General features: G+C 55.4%; 1 protein-coding gene across 8 annotated transcripts; it reads left to right on the forward strand.

Annotated features, from left to right (window-relative positions):
• Positions 1–22,027, forward strand: ST14 (ST14 transmembrane serine protease matriptase). Of its 8 annotated transcripts, none has more exons than XM_074561504.1 (20): positions 1–181; positions 779–938; positions 11,364–11,523; positions 11,762–11,889; positions 12,460–12,530; positions 13,000–13,160; positions 13,599–13,634; positions 14,017–14,254; positions 14,417–14,556; positions 14,998–15,095; positions 15,644–15,753; positions 16,582–16,712; positions 17,012–17,116; positions 18,018–18,125; positions 18,436–18,549; positions 18,711–18,839; positions 19,216–19,402; positions 19,536–19,810; positions 20,125–20,261; positions 20,860–22,027. In XM_074561504.1, the coding sequence occupies exons 3-20, from the start codon at positions 11,367–11,369 to the stop codon at positions 21,019–21,021; spliced, it is 2,487 nt and encodes an 828-aa protein (XP_074417605.1). In that variant the 5' UTR covers positions 1–181; positions 779–938; positions 11,364–11,366; the 3' UTR covers positions 21,022–22,027. The 8 variants fall into 8 exon arrangements, with proteins under 8 accessions (XP_074417605.1, XP_074417600.1, XP_074417602.1 ...); XM_074561501.1 differs by lacking the exons at positions 1–181; positions 779–938 and adding exons at positions 3,951–4,245; positions 4,433–4,576; XM_074561498.1 differs by lacking the exons at positions 1–181; positions 779–938 and adding exons at positions 5,496–5,608; positions 6,729–10,574.
• The last annotated feature ends 82 nt before the right edge of the window (positions 22,028–22,109 follow it).

A 22,109-nucleotide genomic window follows, 5' to 3' on the forward strand; every position in this document is an offset into this window, starting at 1 on the left:
AGAACGCAGGAAGAGCTGCCCCTGTGCAGATGGTGGGTCAAGCGGTACCCAGCGTTCACCTTTGCTCTCCGGGGGCTGCTGGTTCAGCTGGAAACCACAGGGCTTCTGGATGACGTTTTCCTCTCCTCCCACTGAATCAGCCTTTATTTACTCTTTGGAATGCAAAGTAACTGGACACCCTGTGAGTTTTATCTCTCTCCCAATCTTTTGTGCTGGCAAAGTTGTCGGACCGGATTGAATGATTTAGCTGCAAGAGAGAGCTGGGGTGGTTTCGGGGTTGTCTGGCAGGAATCTGGGTGGGAGGGCACCGTCGGTGAAATTTGAATTCAGGAGTCACGCTGTGAAACAGAATCCTTGGGACACACTGCAGGGAGGAAAAGCCTTTGTCGCTGGCTGTTTGAATCCGGCCCTTCGCTGGCGTGGCTGTGTGGATGGATGGTGCTCCTTGGCAGAGCTAGAATTACTGGGAACTGCCTCCACCGGAGGATTTTTCCCCTCCAGGCAGCCTGCTTTCATTCCATATGTAAGCAGCTACGTTTTCCCTTCTTTCACATGGATGGCATTCCCAGGGCTGGGAGCTGATGCGGGAGTATCCTGCCTGTTCAGACAGTGTTTGCTGCTCCTGCAGCTTATCCCTGTCTCCTCTGGGACTCTCCTGGGGGTCGGGCTCACAGCAGGGCGGTTTAGCACTTACAACCCCCATACAGTTCTGACAAAGACGGACTTGGTTCTCAGATTTCGGCGGTGCCTAAAGCGAGTGCTCTCCTTCTTCCTAAAGGCGCGTTAAACCTCGACTTGCTGCTCTCATAATGCTGTTGCGGCCACACTGATACGAAGAGACAACGTGAGGAAGGAGGAGGTGAGAGCTTTTCTTGAATGAACTGGTGTCAGTGGGAAGAAACAGAGGCTTTGTAGCTGACTGCTGCCGTTGCACGTGGGTAAGTGGCTTGATCTTTATGCCTCGGTTACATCTTTGTAGGGACTTGGCTGGGCTCAGCGTCCTTCAGTCAGGCTAGAGACACATGGCTTGTCTTACCGCAAATGTACGTGGCACACGGCTTATTGGGAATTGCTGCTTTGATGTGTTGGGACTTTATAGTGCCCAGAAAGAGAGGGCCCTCGTTTACCGTGGTGACTTAGCAACACAGCCACAAAATAAGCCACTGCTTCAGCAGCAGAGAAACAAGAATCCTATCATCTAGGACTCTAAACCAGCTGCCTCCCAGGTATATAATATTTCCTATTTAGCATGTGTATTGCTTGCTTTTTTTTTTCCCCCCCCACGGTGATTGCATTCCCTTGCTCAAAGAGCCAGTGGGACTAATGAATTAGTATGTAAAATGTCAGTGGCTTGAATGGCAGGAAACACTGGGCGTTCGCAGCTCCGCGTGAAACCAAGAGCTGTGGATCTTTGCAAGAGACACCTTCGGCCTCAAAGAGTGAGTCTGCATCTCGCCCTCATTAGCCACATCCCAGAGCATGGGTGTTTGCCTGGCACCTGCCTGCAAGGTGGTGATATGGATATGGATATCTTCTCCAGCTGATATGGAGAAGAGGTGAAATCTGCAGAGACAAAAAGCTCAGACTAGCTGCTTTATACCTGAAATATGCTGTTTCACGGTGATATTAAATCAGGCTGGAGCACCTGCAGTCAGCCGGGTAGGGAGTGGCTGTAAATCTGCAGCGCTGGGCAGGGCTGGGCATCAACGGGAGAGCTGAGAGCAGCTCCTGACATCAGCCGGCCGGCTGGTTTCAGCAGGCTGACTAACAAAGCCACCTTTTGAAAGGGAATGCCTTAAATCCAGAGGTACTTCCTGCTGCGCGGTGCTCAGCGAGCCGGTGGTGGGATTCTGGTAGCTGCTGAGGGAGCAGGGAAAGGAGAGGCACAAGTATTTCTGTAAGAGCACAGAAGTTACATTATGTTTTTCACCCAAACTAAAAGGAGCAGGATCAGAGACCTGACACCGTCTCTTTTCCCCCAGAGAAACACCTGCAAAAGGGCCGCAAAACTTGCGCTCTGCAGGAGACATTTTACAGCGAGGTGAAACAAAAACAAGCATCTCCCTGCGGCATGTGAATCAGTGGGCAACTCCTGCCACACCGAAAACAGCTTTCTGGGGAATTTAAACGTTCGAGTGTGGAAAAAAAACCCCACGTTTCGAGGCTGGATGCAATTGGTATAAAGGGGATCAGATCAGCAGTGGGACGGCTGGTTCAGCCTCCGTTAGATTGACTGGCATGTCACATATTGGTATAGACTATCGCATGTAAGACAGAGAAGGGAAGGGAAGACCCTTTCCAACAAAGATGATGTTGGTCCAGCTATCTTTAACATTGACTGACTCTTGTATGTGAAAAACCTAAATATTGGAGGCGGGGGGAACATCTTTCCAAGAGTGGGGGAAATGATGAATAAGACTATGTCAGGAATGCAGATTTCGCTGCTAAAAGCCTTCTTTCAAACCCACCTTAGAGCATTCTCAGAACCCAGAGCTTTGCTGCTGGTCCCTCTGTTTCTTCTCTGGGGGCACCGTTTAATATTAGAGTCCCCGGGAGCTGTTGCTGGTATGTGAGCAACGCTTTGAGTGCCAAATTTGGATTTCTGCTGGACTGCTGCGTTGCTTATCATTTTGGATCTAGTTTCCTCTGTTTGGTAAGAGATGGCTCATTCCTGAAGTGCTGTGACCCAGCTGAGAGCAGGGTTCAGGCCTGGGATAAAGGGAATGTTTTGCTTTGGCAGCCCTTCAGTGAACCAGATGTTTTTCGGGAACAGCAAAAGTGCCTGTGCGTGCCGGAGAGTGCCCTCTTTGCGGTGGGGTTTCATAGCATGATGGTTTTTGTCACCCGAGAAGGGATAAGACCGTGGGTACAGAGTACCCTGGAAACTGTTGTCCCCGTGAGCGCTGGCGAGCCCTCCTTCTGGCTGCGGGGCGGCTTGTGTTGGTAAAAGATCTTTCTGGTTATATTTACTAAAGCAAAGCACGTGGTAAAAGGGTCTCTTGGGATGATGCAGAGCTTGCGCGGGGCTTTTCAGGTGCCCTGTTTTCCTTGATTTCCCCGTGGACGGCTGTGAAGCGGGAGAGGCGGGATCCGCAGCCGGACACGGGAGCGTCGGGGGGACCCGCGGGGTGTTTCCGCCTTCCCGCACCTGCCAGCAGCGCGGAGAGGAGGAGCTGGGCACCGTGCCGAGCCGAGCCGTGCCGTGCTGTGCCGTGCCGAGGCCAGCAGCCACCGCGCCATGGCGGCCTGAGCCGGCACGGCACCCGCCCTCGCCATGGAGGGGGGCCCCACGGCCGCCGGTGCCGGCATGAGGTACAGCACTCAGCCGCAGGTGAGAGCGGGACACGGTGCCGGGGGGGACGGCAGGGCTCTCCCAAAAGCGCTCAGCCTTTCGCCGAGCTGCCTCATCCTCTGCTCACTCCGGTTCCTCTGAGCCTCGCGGGTCAGGAATGACCGGGGCGGCTCTGGATCCCTCGGGAAGCGGGGGAGATTCCCGCTCCCCCTCTGCCAGCAGTTGAGGTCAGGACAACCCATGTGGGGGACGCCGCTGAGCCCAGGAAAAGGGAAACCAGGTTTGGGAAAGCGGAAATCCCTGGATCTGGTGCCAGACCGCCTCGATGTCAGCGTTGCCATCGCTCCGAGGGTTTTGATTTTGGCTCAAGCTGGGCGCTCGGGATGTGAGTAAAGATAAACTGCACGGAGGCGAGCTGTTTGCAGCGCCTGGGTCCGGGTTGTTTAGCAACAGATCTAACTAAACCTGTTCAAGCCGTCAGGAGGTCTGACTTTTAACCAAGGGCTTTGGGGCTTCGTTAATTAACCGATGCGTTATCAGTGTGCTTTGAAACTTGAGCGAGCTTAAGCCGCGGTCATGGCTTTTCGTGTAGGTTTTCCTGGCTGAGGGTCGGGCAGGGACTGGTGGTTTTGGGTTGAGCCTGTTCTGTGCCACAGAGCTCTTTCGAAACTGGGCTTTTAGGTTAAAGCACGACAGCAGGCTGTCCGGTGTCAGTCTCTGAGGCCTGGCTTTAGCGGTTGTTATCTGGTGGCGGGCAAGGAGCAGATAGAAGTTTCCCTTGCCTCCAGCCTCGCTGTCCTGCGGGTCTCGGCGCTGCGGTGGCTCTCAGGAGCGGGCAGGAGATGCTCTCCCTGATACGGCTCAGCTCGAGCTCCTCCTTCCCTGGCCGGGTCGGGGTGACACTGTTGTGTGCAGCATGATCTTCCCTGCCCGGCTCATTCCCTTGGCAAAAGGTAGGTTTACGTGCCGGTGTGTCTTTACGGCAGGGCTGAGTGCTCAAGCGAGTCCCTTCACACCAGGGAAGCGGTGTGCCGGGTCTTTTCCCCTGGTTCTGGATCAGTTTTCCCCCTGCGTCAGTCCAAGAGGAGCTGATCTGACCCAGGAGGACTTCCCCGAAGACGGTACCCGCCTTCCTGGCAGGAAACGGCCTGAGGAATTTGTCCCTCCTGGTCCGACTGTCATTGGACTTGGCTCCCTATAAACGCAACGGCCGAGCAAGCGTGAGCTGTTTTGCAATGACTGCGTCTCCTCCTGCGACAGAAAAGGAGCTGCGACATGGACATGGTGAGGAGAAGCAACTGCTCTTCCTCAGAAAGAGCCGTTCTCTCGGGTAGTGGCTGGTGGGTGAGCGGCTGCTCAGGCCAGTTTTGCTGCTGTTGGTGCCAAGGGCAAACAGGGATAAGGAAGGCACGACGAGAAAAAGGCTGAGGCCGATGGGGAACGTGCCAGACCTTTGCTCAGCAAACAAAAGATCACTTTGTAAAGCCACTGAGGGAGCAGGGAGAGCGTTTCGGAGGGCCTGGCTGCGGGGAAGATATCGGACCAAAGGTTCTTACCTTGCCCTGGGGTAGAATATGCCGTTTCCATCCAAAGGCCGCCGGAGCCAGCCTTGCAAATAATGCGTGGCAATATCCAAGCGATCGGCTAGGGCGGAGAAGGGAGCAGCTAATAGGGATGGGTTTGCCAGACAAAGGCTTCGCCCGGTCGGAGATGCTGGTGTTTGTCCTGCTGTTGGCTCCAAACATTCAAACGTTGTGGGCCAAGATCCACCTCCAAACTGTAAAAGAGTTGGTCAAGAGCGTGGGCGAAATGTAATGATGAGTGTTTCATCGAGGTCTGGAGCGCAGCTGGTTTTGTTAGGCTGCTGGAGGGCTTTTTTGTTGCTCGGACGATACTTTCTGTACCAGGAAAGATGGAAGAGCGTTTTAAATAAGCTATTTGCCTCCGTGGCGTGTTTCTGTTCTGGTCGTGGGACATAAGCGTGTTGTGGGGAGGAATTTCATGGCTCATAGCGACATGTACCAGGCCTGTAAGGTGACTTTATTTCCCACTTCTCCCCAAGAATTGCTAAGTCTTAACATGTAAAACAGAAACGCGGTTCGAAGCGTGGTCGCTTTTTTTTTTTCCCTGAGCTGCCGTGTTGCATGACACAGCTGCGCTGATAAGCGGCGCGGGGCAGCACGCCAAGCCTGTGCTGTCCTGTGCAAACATTAACTTTAGTTTCTTCGGTAATAAACCTAAAGGAGTTCTGTTTCTCGCATGACTCAGGATGGTCACAAGACGATTGAATGCTGTGGAGGATTGAGCTCAAAATTGGTGGGTGAAATAGGCGTGTGTGACTTGTATCTTTCACTGTTGCCCTTGCCCTCTGTGCCTGGAAGGCAGACAGTCTGGAGGACTCTGGGTCCTTTATTTCCTGCTCCGTATTCCCTCGTTAGTTCTGATGTCATCACGTTACAATGTCATTGCCCTTAATAAGGAACTGAAAACCAAAAAAAAAATACGCTGGCGTAGTTTCCTCAGTGGTTTACTGCCTGTTTTGGGGCAGCACAGCACGAATATGCCTTACGGAAACTCAGCTCTTACGTGTGCTGTTTCCGTGTATTTCTTATCAAGAATTAGATGAGAAATGAGGAGATTATTCTTATCAGATCTTCTTCCTGGAGGAGTATTGGGGTTTGCAGCAAGAGTCGGTGCAGGAGTTGATCTCGAGAGTTGTGTAGCTGTGCTCGAGCTACTTGGGTGAAGCGAGTTGTGCGCTGTGCACGCTCCATGTGCTTTTAGATCTTTTGAGACTTTTCTTAGCTTTCAGTATGGTCCGGGAAACGTCAGGTTTTGAAAGTACAGCTTTCTTGGCTCTTTCTGCCCTGCACAAGCCCACCTTGTTGATCTCCAAGGCTGGGGTGTCCCAAGCTCTGAGCCGGGCTTGCCGGCAGTGTCCTGAGCTGGTTGAGGGATTTCCTCTCATTTCTCCTGTGCTGATTGTATTAGTTTTCATTGAACACCTCCTGAGGCAGGTGTGGCTGGAAAAGGGGAGGTGGGACTAGCCTCTTGGATACGCAGGCTGGGATCTGCAGGGTGTAATTACCCGGCAGGAGTCTAGCCGCGTCGTCTGATGACTCTTCTTCATTTGAGACCTTTCCAGGCCACCTCCAAGTTTGTATTTTACGGGTGCCTTTTCTTGGCCACGTCCATTAATGCCAGGCAGTGGGTCTTTTGCAGCGAGGCTGCTTTGGTTGCACCCCTGCCCTTCCCTCCTGTGATGTACGCAGCTTTGGCCCCGAGCAGTCCTGCGGCAGACCAGCCGGGGCTGGAATGTGGTAAAGGTCAAAGGAAGCAGCTGAATCTCGTAGCTGCCTTGTGCTGGGCAAACAAAGGAAGGTGATAAGGAACAGGTGAAACTAATGGCCAGGAGCCCCGTCGTTCTGTGGGTCAGGGTCCAGTGAACGAGACGCAGACACCGAGTCAAAGATGGAGCACCTCTTTTGGAGGAGAAGGGAGCAGCGAGGGCCTTCGGTGCCCGGGACACATCACGCTGTCTTGCTGGAGCCACCAAACAAGCCAGAAATCGGCCTGGATGGGAGATGCTGATCCCAGATGGACCCCGCTTTGTACATATCCCAGAAGTCTTCTTGTTGGAGAGCTGTTTTCTGTGGCACATCCTAGCCCTTCTGGGATCCCCCTTTGCGGGAGGATATCTCTGCTTTCTGGTAAGTGTCTCCAGTCCGGAGTCGACTGTGTCAGTTCCCACCATCCCCGTGTGCCTGCTGAATTTCTTGCTGACAGAGTTAGTCACTTCTGCATCTGGTTTGTCCAGTCTGGCAGAGTACGGTTGCCGTCTAAAAATATATCGTGCGGCTGGCTTACGGAGGAGGAGTTGGGAGGGTTTGCTTACGCACAGGACTTCTCTCTGAGCTCTGCACGGAGGAGCAGAACTTCTAAGTTCTGTCTACATCTATCTGTGCACACTCCTTTGCCAGGTTTCCTCACGAAGCCCATATTCCAGGGGAAACCGAGGCGTGGGAGAAACGGGGTGACGTCTTTCAGCCCCTTTCACTTGATTGGCATGTGGCTTTTCTGCCAGGGCTGACGCCGTGACCAGAAACCTCCGATCTGGCCCTGGGGAGGCCCACGGCGACGGCGAGGGCTGAGCGAGGAGGAGCAAGAGGAAGTAACTGAACCTGTGACTAAGGTGGAGAGAATACGAAGGAAGGTTTATTTGGTCAATAATGTTTGTTGGAGTAGTTTCCTCGAGAAGGGCGAGAGAGTCAGACCTTGAGTCACTTTGGGCTAGAGATTGTTTGTCGGGGAATCATGGAGAAGGTGAGAGCAGGATGTGCTTTCGGATCCTCTGCCTTGTATCTGCTGTTGGGAGGGAAAACGCGCAGCAACCGTTAGCTAACGGAGATTAAAATTGTCGTCGTCTTTTGACTTGGGATTTAGCTATCATCTTTGGAGCCTGTCTTGCTTTTGATTCCATCTGGTTTCTGCCTAGCGTAGAGGATGGTGACCAGCAGAGGAGGTTTCTCGCCGCCGGGCAGGAGTGGTGGCAGCGAAGGGGATGTGCAGCAGAGCGAGCGGAGGCTGAGCCGCGCTTCTGGGCACGGACAAGTCTGGTACTAAGGTCAAATGAGTGCTTCTCGCGCTGAGTGTGGGAACATCCAGCCTCCTCTTACTCAGAGGTCGGGACACGGGACCTCGTCTGAAATCACGACCTGATTCAGCATTCCCGTAGTGCCTGGGGGATGCTTCAGATCCTTTGCCTTGTATTGAGAAGAGAGTTTGCAGGAATCACTGTTGCTTACCCCGGCTGCGACACGCGACAGCTCTTCAAAGCAGCTTCACGCGAGTGTCCGAGCTGGCTGGGCAACACGATGCTGTATGTAAGGTACGGGGATGGGAGAGGACGAGATCTGGAATACAAAACAGAGGGAAGGGAGGGAAAACTCTTTGGATCCCGTCTCATATCTGCCTCTAATCACCAGGTAACTTCTGGCCAGTAAGTGTCAGTGGCTGTTTATGCACCTTGTACAGGAGTAACAACAAAAATAACCTCCCTCGGAGTCCCCCACTCCTTTAATTTCTTGTGGAGCTGCCGTCTCAGCTTTGGAGCAAGAACGAACTGGCAAAGCCGTGCTGTAAACTCTCATAGGTTTAAGATCGTTCATTTTTTGTATTTTTTCTTTCCCTCCCCCCAGGAAGGGCAGAGAAATTGTCTAATGAAAGATCAGACAGCGAGTTTTCTTGCCTAACTTCCTCTGGTCGCGCTGCAGCCGCAGGAGCCGCGTGTGTGTCTGTATGTGCTGGAGGCGGAGGGGAGCCGTTGTTTTCCTTCTGATTTAATCACGCTGGTCAATTGCTCCCGTCTAAAGAGTTTTCTCTCTGCAAAGATACAACCTTTAGCTGTAAGAGGATGTTGAAATGCATCTGATTGTTGTGCAGTCTGGCCTTGTACAGCAGTATCTCCCGCTTGCAGCTCAGCCCCGTTTTTTTCTGGCAGTTTGGTGGAGTTTTGGTAATTTTGCGGAGAGCTGAAGATACCCTCAGCCGAAGGGTACGCTATTCGAAAATAGGCTTTTCTTTAGGGTAGGAAATCTGATTTCATTGTGCGGTTTTGCTGCTGCTGAAGTTAACGCTTCTCATGCCAGAAGCGTGTGATCCCTCTTTGAGGGAAGAAATGCCATCTGGTCGAGTTCAGCCTGCCAGGCGAGCGTGTTATTGAGGCCAAGATTTAACAGCTTGTGCCCAAAAATTGTCACTCGGAACACATAGAGACACCGTCTTCCTCGCTGACCCCAAGCAGCCTGGGAAAGCTGCTGCCGTGTGAACAGATATATATATTTAAACCCCTGAGGGTGTTTTCTTGCCGCAGGCACCTGCAGGTGTTAAAAGAGAATCAATTACTTTTCTTTCCGTTAAGTGGAAGACGGGGGATGCTTCCGAGATTTGTGGCCTGTTCTTCTCTTTACCTGGTTCGGGGGTATTTTCTTGCGTGATTTGGAAGCTGATGGGAGCCAGATGGCCGTTTCGAAGACAGTGCATCAAACTGCAGGCAATCTTGGCTTTGATTGAAGAGTTTCTTGATTTAGGCTGTCTGCATGTATTTAAGCTTTATTTTGTGGTCTGTTTTGAAGTTTCGTTGGGGTTTGAAACTTCTGTTTTGAAGTTTCCTTGGGTTATGTTTTCAAGTTTTTTCCTGTACGATCGTGGAAGCCGAACGGGAATCGGAGCACCCCCCTTGGGATTGTCCTCTGTGGCCCTGCTAGGTCTTTTGTTTCTTCTGGCGGCGGCTGGATGTTGGTGATAGAAACAACCTGGCACCTTTCTGCCCAGCCTTGGGTGTAAATCTCACAAAAGGACGAAGGCTTCATTCCCCACGCTGTAGCGGAGACCTGTCAAATGATGAACTCGGATTATTCTGAGAGCAGATGGTGCAAAAACTGTTAGGTTGCTTTGGTCTTAGTGACCTTCTAGGAGGTGTTTGCGGAGGATTAAACTTAGAGAGTCCTTTACAAAAATGTAGGGTAAGGTGCCTGTCACGTCTCTTTCTTTTGTACAGGGCCTCAGGCGAATACCGCAGGGAGGAGAGGCTTTGGTGAGGTGTGGAGGCTTGGAGGAGAGGACAGAGATTGGGTGAAGAAAAGGGCAAAAGGCACCAGGGAATGATGCAAGTGGGAGCTGGGCTTTCCTGCAGAGCGAGGCTTGGGAAAGATAAGATCGACAGGATCCCCTTTGCTGGTTGTTTTTCACAGCTTTTAGGGGCTTGTGACGTTTGCATCAAATTCGCCCGAGCCATTAGTGTGTGTTTGTGCCAGCCCCGGGCTGAGAGAGGATGGGGGCGGCATCTGACCCGGCATCATGTTTGCGGGGACGAAATGCATGTGAATGCGATTTGTGTTGGTCAGCACTTCGTGTTGTGGCGTCCTTGCTGTCACCCGGAGCCCCGTGCCGCTGCCCAGGAAGCTGCCAGATGCCGGGTAAGGCTCAGGAAAGGGGAAAACGAGAAGGTGGTGACCGGAAAAGCGAAGCATCCTCATGGTTTGGGCGGTTTGCAGCAGGCAGAGTGCCCCCCTACTTGAGGGAGGCAGGAGAAGACAGCAGAAGATGCGGTCTGCTCTCCCGGCGTGTGTTAGCCAGCTCTGGGCAGGGGAGGAAGCGCTGGGGTGGCGACTGCAGATCCGGGCCCCTGAAATCTGCCTGTACCGAGGATGCTCTGGGCTGCGTGGCATCCCCTGAAAACATCTGGGTCTGCAGCTGTTCCGACCCCAGGCTGGAGGCTCAGGTACGCGAGCAGGGCAAGGATGGAGGGTGGGTAAGCCAGAGGTGCGAGAGAGTGAAACCCCAGGGCGTCAGAGACCTTCCTCTTCATCACCCAGCCCAGCGTGGGGCAGCGATGTCGAGGGGAACGACACACCACAAGTGTCATTCCTCCTTCCCGGGCGACCTTCATTAGTCTTGTCCTGAAAGTCTGGAGGTCGTGGGCTGCGGGGATGTCTCGTGCGTTCATCTTAGTTTTTTGCTTTATTTCTTTTAATCGGTGTTTGCGCAGAGCGGGAAACGCCAGGCAGAGCTACAGGGGTGCTGTGCTGGCCCGGGTGATGCACAGAGAGTTGTGCGAATGTGAAGGGAGGAAGTAGCGTGGTTTTCTTCTTTTACAGGAATGCTATTTATAGAGTACTGTGCCCCACGAGCTGCGGGTGACACCCCTGCCACATAGCGAGCCCTTGGCAGGGGTGAATTTTTGTCTGCCGTTTCACCTGCCGGCAGGCAGAGATCCTGGAGCTTGTGGGCTTGTGACCTGCCACGGTCACAGGGTTTGTGCGGACTCGCCCCTGAGTTTTATTTGAGCTGATCACCCTCTGTTGGGTCCAGAAAGGAATTAGGTGCGCGCGGAAAAACAAAGCGAAAGCCTTCAGGGTTTGCCCTGTGGCGCCGACGCTGCTCGGTGCTGTCGGTGATGGGGAGTTGCCATGGACAGGCAGCTCTGCTCTAGAGTGCTTCGTGGTGGGACCTCTTCGAAGCAGGCTTTGGGAACGGCCTTTCCACCATCCTGCCCTCTCTCCCCTCCTAGGACATGAACAACCTGGAGGAAGGGGTGGAGTTCCTCCCTGCCATGAACTCCAAGAAGATGGAGAAGCGTGGCCCAAAGCGGCAGGTGGTCGTCACCGTCGTGATCGTCGTTTTCCTGCTCATCTCCCTCGTCACCGGCCTCCTGGTTTGGCACTTCAAATGTGAGTATGACGTCTGATGGGTGGTGGCGTGTAGGGCGATACCCTGGGAGCACATCCACCTGGAAAAGCTGTGTTATCCTGTGCGGCCCGCCTGTGCCCTTTCTAGCTCTGGGAAGGCTCCAGGAATTTGGGGGGACGCCATTTCCACCCCCCTGCCCTAATTCCTGTCACTGGGGACCTGCTGTGCCGCGGTCCCTGCCCTGACTGCCCTTTCTGACGCTGAACTGTTGCCTTCCAGACAGGAACGCGCCCGTCCAGAAGATTTTCAATGGCCACTTGCGGGTTCTGAACTGGGACTTCATTGACGCTTACGAGAACTCCAGCTCGACGGACTTCATCATGCTGGCCAGGAAGGTGAAGAGCACGGTAAGAGGTTTCTTGCGTCCCTCCTCCTGGTGCAGGACTTTTTCTTCTTGTCCGGTGGCCGCGGGCATCTTGCATGTAAGACCGCTTGGAGCTTTCTGGCTCCTCTCAGCTCTCCCCGCTCGCCGTGACACGCCGGGCTGGGCACAGGGAGCCTGCCTTTAAACTGGCATCACGGCTCCATCCCAGTGCCACGGCATCTCCCTGCCTCTGCCACCCAGCGTGTGCCGCAGGAGGCTGCCTGGGCAAATCCCGGGGCCAGTGGATGAGTCAGGGCTGGGAGCCGAGGCAGGAGCGTGTCTGCCCTTCGTGCTGAAGCCGTGGCTGCTCTTCCCTTTCCCCTCAGACTCAGGTATTCGTTGTGTTCCCCGGGAAAAAGTCAGAGCAGGCTGTGGTGTGCGGGTCTTCTGGGACTGTCAGCTCTCCCTCTTCCTCTCTTTGCAGATTCCTGCAGCCAGGGATGCTGGGTATGTGCCCTGATTTTCCAGAGCAGGCTTGAAGCTCTGTCTGTCTTTAGCCTTTCCCTCCTCCTCACTTCTAGAGGCGCTGAACACCCTTCTTTAAACCTTTCAGGTGGAGGAGATCTACAGGAATCATGCAGATATTGGCCCTTACCACAAGGAGACAGTGATAACTGCGTTCAGGTCAGTGTTAGGTGCCGTCTGAGCCCTGCCTGGGGGTGGAGGAGGGCGATGCTGGGGTGTCACGCAGTCGTGGACCCTCATTCCTGGGCTGCTGGGGATGGAGGCACCTCATTTACCACCCTGAGCGACACAGCAATGGGTGGGCAGTGAAAAGTGACCTGAAAAGGCGTATTGTTTTCTGCCGGTCCTCATCACTGTGTGCTGAGGCAGACGTCCTGGGAAAACCCAGGTACGGTAGAGCGGAGCGCTGTGAATCGCACTGGGTGGTGCCTGGCAGCTCTGAAAGGGACTCCCCGGGCTGGTGGGGCCCGTTGCTGGGCGCAGTTTGTTTAACTTGTCATTGAGACTCTCCCTTTCCCATGGCCATCCTCCAAAAATGGCTTATCAAGTAGCTTGGACCCTTCCACTGACACTTGAGCCTTCCTGTGTCTGTCCTCGTTCCCACCCTATAATCGTCCTTCCCCTGCAGTGAAGGCAGCGTCATTGCCTACTACTGGTCGGAGTTTGTTGTCCCCAAGTACCGGGAGGAGAGCCTGGACAGAGCGATGGCGGACAAGCAGAGCCTGGTCCAGAGGTGGAACCCCCGGCTGCGGAACCCCACGCTGAAGGTGGAGTCGGTCGTCGCTTTCCGTGAGTGCTGGCTCCGCCGTCCCTGGGCCTCTGCGTGGCACTGGGCGGGGGGACGTTTCGCCGGAGGCGTAGGCTGCCGGTCGCAGCCCTCCTTTGGGTACCCTCGGCCGTGGGGATCACTCTAAGGTTGAGTGTAAGGACCCGGCCTTCACGGCGCTGCCTTGATGGGCCATGCAGACCCGCTCCCCTTCGCTCGAACACCCTGTGTTCTCCTCTGAGCCCATCTGGAGAGGGACAGGGATGAATCCTCTCCCTCCTGCGGAGGAAAAGCTTGGTCGCTCGTCTCCCTGCGAGCAGCCTTCCCGGGCCCGGCCAGCTCGCAGGGAGAGATCCCACAAGCAGAGCCAAACCAATGCAGGTCCCAGGGACCACTTCAGCTTTGCACCCAGGGGCTTTCCACAGCCCAAAGGATGACACCACCTCTGTTTTCTCCTGCAGCTGCCGACCCCAGCATAGCTTACTCCGCTCGGGACAGTAAGTACAGTTCTTCTTCAGTCTCATAACAAGCTCCCTGCATCCCCAGACCTCTGTGGGGTGGCGATTTCCCTTGTGAGGTGGGAAAGGGCCTGAAGAGAGGTGCTCTGTGTGCAAAGCAGGACCTCCGTGTCCTGCGTAGAGCTGGTTTGGGGTCACCGAGACCGCGGCGCAGGCCTTGGCGTTATCTAGCAGCAGTGGGCGGCCCTGGCTGTCCTTCCCCAGTGCCTCACTTGGAGTTTGATAATCAAGGGTGCTCCCTGCCCAGGGGCAGCCTGCAGGCAGGCGAGGAATTACAAGTGCCGCACTCTGCACCTCCGGGAAAAGGCAGGGCAGAACCTCCGCGTTTGCTTCGTTAACTCTTTCCCGCTCTCCTGGGCAGAGAGCTGCATGTTTGCCCTCCACGCCAAGGAAGGGGAGATCACCAGTTTCACCACGCCGGGCTTCCCCAACAGCCCTTACCCCAACAACGCGCTCTGCTACTGGACTCTGAGGGCGGACGCCAACTCCATCATCAGCCTGACCTTCAAGACTCTGGAGCTGGAGCAGTGCACAGACGACGGGGACTACATCAAGGTGTACAACTCTCTGAGCCCCGTGGAGCCCCACGCTTTGGTCAGGTGAGTGTCCCCATTAGGGCACCGAGTCCTGGCGTGAGGTGGCAGGGTGACGCTGAGAAGTCCTGCTGGTAACTGAGCTGCTGTCCCTGCTCAGAGGCGATCTGCGCTGCTCGAGGCTCTGGATGCAGTTGTCTCTAGCGGTTTTTGTCCTTTACTTCCTAGGCTCTGTGGGAATTACGCCCCTTCCTACAACCTGACCTTCCTCTCCTCCCAGAACGTCATGCTCGTCACGTTGGTTACCAACAAGGAGGGGAGATTCCCCGGCTTTAAGGCTGAGTTCTTCCAGCTCCCGAAGATGAAAGGTGAGCAGAGGCCTCGGCCCAGAGTCCCCCACCTCTCCCTGCCACGGACGACTGAAGGGGGAGGCACAGCTGTGGCTGCCGTCGGTCTGCCAGGGATATTTCCAGGGCCAGGAGACCTGGAAGCAGGTCACATCTTGGCTCTTGGAGCTTGCCTTGCCCACGGTGCTCTTGGCTGCTGTAATGATGTCCCTTGAGGAGGGCAAAATAAGACTTATGTTGGATGAGACGTGCAGATTGATGCACGCAGGAAGCACCTAATTGATCTCCTGGGTTCTCTCCAAGCCTTGGAGCAGCGCTGCTGCCTCCAGAGATCGACTTAACCTTGTTAGAGACTGTTGCGTCCGCCTCCCTTCCTGCCTCGGGCGATAGCCAGCTAAGGCTTGGGAAAACCGCGTGCGTCTGCGTCTCTAACCTGTTTTCATCTTCTTGCTCATCTTCTAGTCTGCGGTGGGACTCTGAAAGGAGAGAGCGGCACCTTCACGACTCCCTATTACCCGGCACACTACCCGCCAGCCATGGACTGTGTCTGGAACATCGAGGTAAGACGGGGTCCTCTCTTTGCCTCCGTTAGTCGGGTCAAATTAACTTGGTTATGCAGGACCCCGTGCAAGCGAGCCCACGGCAGATGCTGCCTAGAGGCTTCGAGTCTGACATGACTGGGGGGAGGCTTGAGGCGCCAAAGGCAGGAGAGGCCTGAACTCCGTGTGACACTCACTGTCGCCCCCAATAACTGTAGCTTTACGCAAAAAGCACTAGAGCACGTGGGCTGTGGGACAGGCCTGTCACTCGCTGGCAAAACCGGTGGTGGGGGACGCCTTGTGCCCTGGGAGAGCAGGCACTGGTGACGGAGCTCTGGCTTCAACCCCTCTCCGTGTGATGGGGGATGCCGGGGCCAGCGAGCCAAGCCACTGGCTAAATGACAGTGCGAGCCAGAGCGGCGTTTCAGAACGGGGTTTCTTTTTCTGCTGGACTTCTTTCCTTTTTCGGTCATCTTCCGTCCTCCCCCCAAGCCCTTTTCCCGTGAAATTTATTCTGTTTTCTGTGCTCCGGAAAACGACCACGCCGCCGACTCTGCTTCCTTTCGCAGGTTCCCCCTAAAAAGAACGTGAAGGTGCGTTTCAACATGTTCTTTGTGGTGGAGCCCGGCGTCCCAGTCAGCTCCTGCACCAAGGACTACGTGCAGATCAACAGCACGAGGTGGGTGTCAGGCTTTGCCTTTCCGAGCCTTTAGTTATGGTGGCACCTCGTGCTGGCCTCAAACTCGCTGTGGGAACAAGCGTGCCGCTGCTTTTTGGGACACGGTGAGGCAGGAGGGTGCGTGGGTCTGACCTGCTCCCATAGCTCGACGGCCCGTGGTGAGAGGGGAGCAGCACGCGTGCTTTTGGGGATTAAACCCTGGGTTTGTCGCCTGCTGCAGCCGAATCCCCCCCAGAACGCTGCGGCACATCACGTCGCACGCCTCGCGAGCAGAAAGGCAGAAACATCTGGCGTGGTTTTGCTCGAGTGAGCAAATCTCCGTGGTTAGGGTAATTGCGTGGCGTTCTGTGATGCGTTTACTGTTACATTTGCTGCGTGCTGTTGCACAACCCAACGCGAGCTGGGCCGAAAAGACAACCCGGTGCCGCGCGGGGGGAGCGAGCGGCGGCATTTCACAGCACTGCGGGCAAAGGAGCTCACCCTTCCTCGGAGAGAGAGGGTTTCCAAGTCAGCAGCTGCATCCGCGTGTGTCAGAGCCGTCGCTGTGTCCGGCAGGGATTCGCAGGAACTCGCTCCCAGTCGTTTCCAAGGCCGCAACTTGGTGTTTGCACCTTCTGCCGACGGCAGGAAAATTCAGCTTCTCTGGGCGGACCTCGAGGCCCAGCAGATTGCGCTGGAATCGGACTCGTGCTCTGTTCTGCTGCCCCTTCGCTCCCGGGGTGTGCGAGGCGACCCTTCGTGCTGATGGGGAGATGAGGGACGGCAAAGGGTTTGCCCCGGGGCTGACCTACGTCTCTGACCCGCCGTCTTTGCTCTCTCTGCCCGCAGGTACTGCGGGGAGCGTTCCCAGTTTGTGGTGGCCAGTACTACCAACAAAATAGAGGTCCAGTTCCACTCAGACCAGTCCCACACGGACACTGGCTTCTCTGCCGAGTACCTGTCCTACGACTCCAGCGATCGTGAGTTGAAACCCTTAAGGCCGTGGGGGGAACTGGTTTGCCCGGATTTGTCTGGAGGCTCTCCCTCCTCTGCACTTACGCTGCCACGTAAATTGGGAAGCGTGCTTTTTTGGGGGATATAGAAACGCGATTTGTTTTCCTGCAGACCTCCTCCCATTCCTGCTCTGCTGGCAGGAAAAGGTGTCTTTAAGGCTGGATGCTGTAAGCAGGCTCAGGGAGCGTCGCGTGCCTTGGGGAAGGGACACAGAGGGGACGGCCGGAAGGTTTACACATTGTTTTATCCCTTTCTTCCCTCTCAGCCTGCCCTGGCAAGTTCGCCTGCAACACCGGCCGCTGCATTGACCGAAGCATGCGCTGCGACGGGTGGCTGGACTGCGTCGACGGCAGCGACGAGAGATCCTGCGGTAAGTCTGTCCTTCGTCTGGTTTTGGCGTGTGACGGGGAGGGCCACGTCGCCCCGGAGGGGCTGCAGGTATTTTCCCCTCTGCTTGTTCTGGGTAACACGCACTCGGTCTGGGAATCGATTTAGGACCCTTCCCCGGCATACAGGAGCCGTGGATTCCTGCTAATCCAGCCCTCTCCCAGTGGCATCTCTCTCCCTTTCCAGTCCCTCCCGGCTGGGAATGTGTTTTTCGATTTAATCCTCCAGGCTGGTGGGGGTTTGGCTGAGCCGGGGGGGCGTAAAGGGCTGTATTTTGTTACCGAACCGGGCAGGTATTGCAGAGCCCATCCTGTGCGACACACAGAGAGTTGTTTCTTCGTGCAAGGAGTTTTCCTCTTGGATTAGCAGAGCTATCCCCTAGATAATGTTATTGTCCAGCTAATTAGAGGGGACGGGATCCCCTGCTTTGGGATCTCGTTCGCAGGCAGGGGGCTGTTTTCAGAGGCGGAGCGTGCTGCTGGCCTGGCTGCCCCCGCCGTGATCTGGGTTTGTCGGTGCTTCCCCACCGCCGCTGGTAGCGATCGCTTTGATTAAATCATTGCCTCTGTCTGTCCTGCTGCTGTAACGTCCCCTTCAGCCTTAACTGCCTGAGGCGTTACAGCCCTCCAAGTCGTTTTGCTCTCCAGAGATGCGGAAATACTGGATTTTAGCCCAAATGTGTTATGTGTTTATATATTTCTGTATGTGTGCGCAGCCCCGGTCTGTCGTGCTGTTTTCTATGCGCTCTCCCCCCGGCTGGGGGGGCTGCCCCGCTTTTCCCGTGACGCCGCGGTGGGTGCGCTGGCAGAGGGGTGGCTGGCGACGGCTCCGCCGGTGCCTTTGCAGGTCTCTCCCCCTGAATTTCTCGCTCTCCCTTTTTATAGCCTGTACCGACCAGCAGTTCAAGTGCCAGAACGGCTGGTGCAAGCCCAAGTTCTGGGTCTGCGACAACGTGAACGACTGCGGCGACAACAGCGACGAGCTGCAGTGCAGTAAGTAACTCGCGCCGAGGGTGACGGAGGAGGGCGAGCGCCGTGCTGGAAAACGAGCGGGCAGGAAACCCAAAATGCCAGCCGGCTGCAGAGGAGAAAAACAAGACTAAGCAGGGAAAGAGAGGGATGCATAAATCAGTGGTGGCGTGCAGGTTGGAGAGGAAAAGACCCGGGAGCAGGACATAGGTGTTTGTGTGTTGTAGCTGCCGAGGTTTTACTTGTCTTAGGGGGAGGGAGATGGACGCAGCGGGGTGTCGGAGGTGCGTGGGCTTCGTGCCCCGCCGTCCCTCAGGGGCTGCTCTTTCCCCAGGTTGCGCAGCCGACAGCTTCAAGTGCAGCAGCGGGAAGTGCATCCCCGACGCACAGAAGTGTGACGGCAAGGACGACTGCGGGGACGGGAGCGACGAGGGCAGCTGCAGCAAGGGTGAGGATGGGAACTCCCTCCTTATGCATTTCCTCGCGGCCAGGCATTTTTTTGCAGGGGGTGGCAACGTCCTGGGGACGGGCAGAAGAGGTGAAGGGCTCCCGGGTGGTGCAGCTTTCCCAGAGCTGGGGCTGACCCTTCTCCCCTCGTCCCGCCCGCAGTGGTCCACGCGACGGTCCCCTGCAAGGAATACACGTACAAATGCCGCAGCGGGCGCTGCATCAGCAAGCAGAACCCGGAGTGCGACGGGGAGCGGGACTGCGACGACAATTCTGACGAGGACAACTGCAGTGAGTACCCGGGGGAAAGGGGGGAGGCGGGTTTTTGGGCTGGGGCCCTTAGAGAAACACTTAAGTGTGGCGCAGAGAGCCTCTGGGTTTTTCTGTGCGATAGCTCGGTCTGAAAATAGCCAAGGCCCGTGTTCCTCGGCGGCGTGCGCAGTGTCCGTGTCGCTCAAGAGGGCTGACGCCGATAATACGGGGGTTTGTCTGCACGTTTATGGACTTGGCTGGTAAATATTTTGGCAAATTTAGCATTTTTGCTGCCAGGCTGATGGCATCGGCCGTCCCTGACGTGGGTAACGGGGCACTTGTGCTGTAGCAGACATCCCAGAGGGATGAAGGGGAGCGGGAGTAACCGAGTGTCCCTTTTCCTTCCCCGCCCCAGACTGCGGGATCCGCTCCTACACCAGGACGTCGCGGATCGTCGGCGGGCAGAACTCGGAGTCGGGAGAGTGGCCGTGGCAGGTCAGCCTCCACGTCAAGGGCCAGGGCCACATCTGCGGGGCCTCGCTGGTCTCCGAGAGCTGGCTGGTGTCGGCCGCGCATTGCTTCCTGCAGCTGCAGGGCATCAGGTAGGCGGCAGCCGCGCTTCCGTTTTCAGGCATTATTCCGAGTAAGAAAAAACCCCACAGTTTTTACAGGGATTTCTCAAGGAAACCGTTTAAGAAAGCGAGCTACAACGTCTGCGTTTCCCGACTCGTGCAGGTACTCGGAACCCAGCCTGTGGACAGCCTACCTGGGCCTGACCGACCAAGGCAACCGCAACGGCCCCAACGTGCAAACGCGGAAGATCAAGCGCATCATCTCCCACCCCTACTTCAACGACTACACCTACGACTACGACATCGCCGTGCTGGAGCTGCAGAGCCCCGTCACCTTCTCCTCCGTCGTCCAGCCCATCTGCCTGCCCGACGCCAGCCACAACTTCCCCGTGGGCAAGGACTTGTGGGTGACGGGCTGGGGAGCCACCGTGGAAGGAGGTGAGGTTGTGAATTGGGGATTGCGTTGATGTGTTTTCACGTGGCTCTAGGGAAAAGGGGGGCTGGCTGGATACGATTTAAATGGATTAGCTTGCCTGGCGCCTGGAATCAAGCGCGATTCCCTTGGGAGCGCGCAAAGTTAGTGTCTTGGTCCTGCTGGACAAAAATGGTAGTAGGAAAAAGCAGGTTGTTGCAACGGGGATTTACCGGGCAATTTGTTGGTTGTTCAGAGCCCGAAGGAAGCGCACGGCGGGGGGAATTGCTGCTTAAAAATGCTGTTCGCTTCGACTTACGCTGCCCCTTTCTCCTCGCAGGCAGCGGAGCCTCCATCTTGCAGAAAGCAGAAATCCGGCTCATCAACCAGACGGTCTGCAACCAGCTGCTGACGGACCAGCTGACGGAGCGCATGATGTGCGTGGGGATCCTGACGGGCGGCGTGGACGCTTGCCAGGTAGGGTCAGCGCTCGGGTTTATTGCCGTAGTTAGGGAACACAGGCACATGCACTCACATTTCACACGCTACACACCTACGGGGATCCTCTTGGATGTGGACGACGGACAGATCGGAACGGGCGCGAGCGGCGAATCCTGTCGACGCATGACTTAGTCTCAAAACCCGCAGCCCACCGAACGCATGACTGACTTAGACTCAAAACAATGTCTCAGCAGGTAGGAGACCAGCACACCCACGCTCCACTTAGCTACCGAGAGCCTCAGGTAGCGAAACAGGCCGCTTAGTGAGTTATCGCTTTGTTCCGTGCCTCTTATGGCTGTGCTTAAATAGGTGGTTTTTGATACACATACAGGTTTATTTTTGATTTAGGGAAGGCGCTGGAAATTGTACAGACAGATGACGACTTACTGTGATGAATCAATGATTAATGGATTAATTACTCTCTTTGCATTAATATGGTGTAGTGGTCAGGTTCTTATGCTACTGTTTGTGTGTGCACAGCTGACTTAGAATAAATCCCAAAGTAATGAATTATCTGTTTGTCAATAAGGACAAGGTATTGGGCAGGTGCTTATGCCACTGTTTGTGTCTGCAGGGTGACTCCGGGGGACCCCTGGTCAGCGTGGAGGCCAGCAGCCGCATGTTCCTGGCCGGCGTGGTGAGCTGGGGCGACGGCTGCGCGCAGAGAAACAAGCCCGGAGTCTACAGCCGCCTCACCAGCCTGCGGGACTGGATCAAACAGCAGACGGGCCTTTAGGGCCATGGACACCTTGTGCACACCACCAGCTGGGACACTTAGAACCGTCACAGCCTCTACTGTGAACTTCAACCCTCCCTCTACCTCGCCGCAACTGCCCAGGACTCCCCGTGGGCACCGGACAGCCCAAGCCACGGTTTGGTTTAGCCCTTTGCATTCCCAACTCAGAAATCAGTTTCCCTGTGTGGGTAAGTCAGCACTGCTCAACTTGAACGAGCAGTCATTCAAGAGAGGTATAACAGTAAACTTAGAAAATATAAAAAAAAAAAAAAAAAATTAAAAAAAAAAAAGAAAAAAGACAAAGACAAACACTTTGTGTTTTAGAGGCAAACTTTATTGGACGGGTTCAAAAACAAGCTTTTAGAATATATTCTATCTCCTTCGTTTGTTTTCAAACTGCCATCCGCACCCCTTTGGCTGGTCTTCAGTCTTGGGGGGCAGGGGGAAGAAGTTCTTACCATGGTTTGGGGGGGATCCCCGTTGGGATCCCTCCCTCGGTGGTGTCCCACGCCGTGGTCTCCGTCCTCTGGCCGACTTGGCTTCTGGTCGTGACGAGTCCGGGGCTGGGGGTCTGAAAGAGAGAAGTTTGGCCGTCACTCACCCCGAGGGAAGCGGTGCGCAGACGGTCGTCCGCCTTTGGGCCCTGGGCATCACCACAACGTGCCTTAACACTACGCCGGCGTGCGGCTGACGCGGCTCCGGCTGCTGGGAGTTGTGCTGCGCTCGGCCACTTCCCCTTCCTCGCTGTGCCGAGCGGCAGGGCAGGGCAGCGCCGAACGCCTTGCTGGAGCGCGGCCCTGCAACGACAACACACCCGTCTTAGACCCTTCTTTTTCTTTTGTAAAGAAAAAACTGCAACTCTGACTTGTGAATGTGCTGATTTGATTTATTTTTTCTGCACACTCCCAGTGAGTTTACTTAGCCCCTTCCTTGCCTGTAAATAAATTGTTTTGTAAAACTCTATATGAAGTGGAGACGCTCTAATAAACTGGAATATTTTCTAATACTCTGGCGCTCTGGGTCTCGGTGAGCTTCTGCGCGCGGTTCCCGAGCCAGGAAACCTGCACCGCAGAGCCCCCATTTACAAA

The sequence above is a fragment of the Larus michahellis genome, chromosome 17 (genome assembly GCF_964199755.1).
Source record: "Larus michahellis chromosome 17, bLarMic1.1, whole genome shotgun sequence".
Lineage (NCBI taxonomy): Eukaryota > Metazoa > Chordata > Aves > Charadriiformes > Laridae > Larus > Larus michahellis.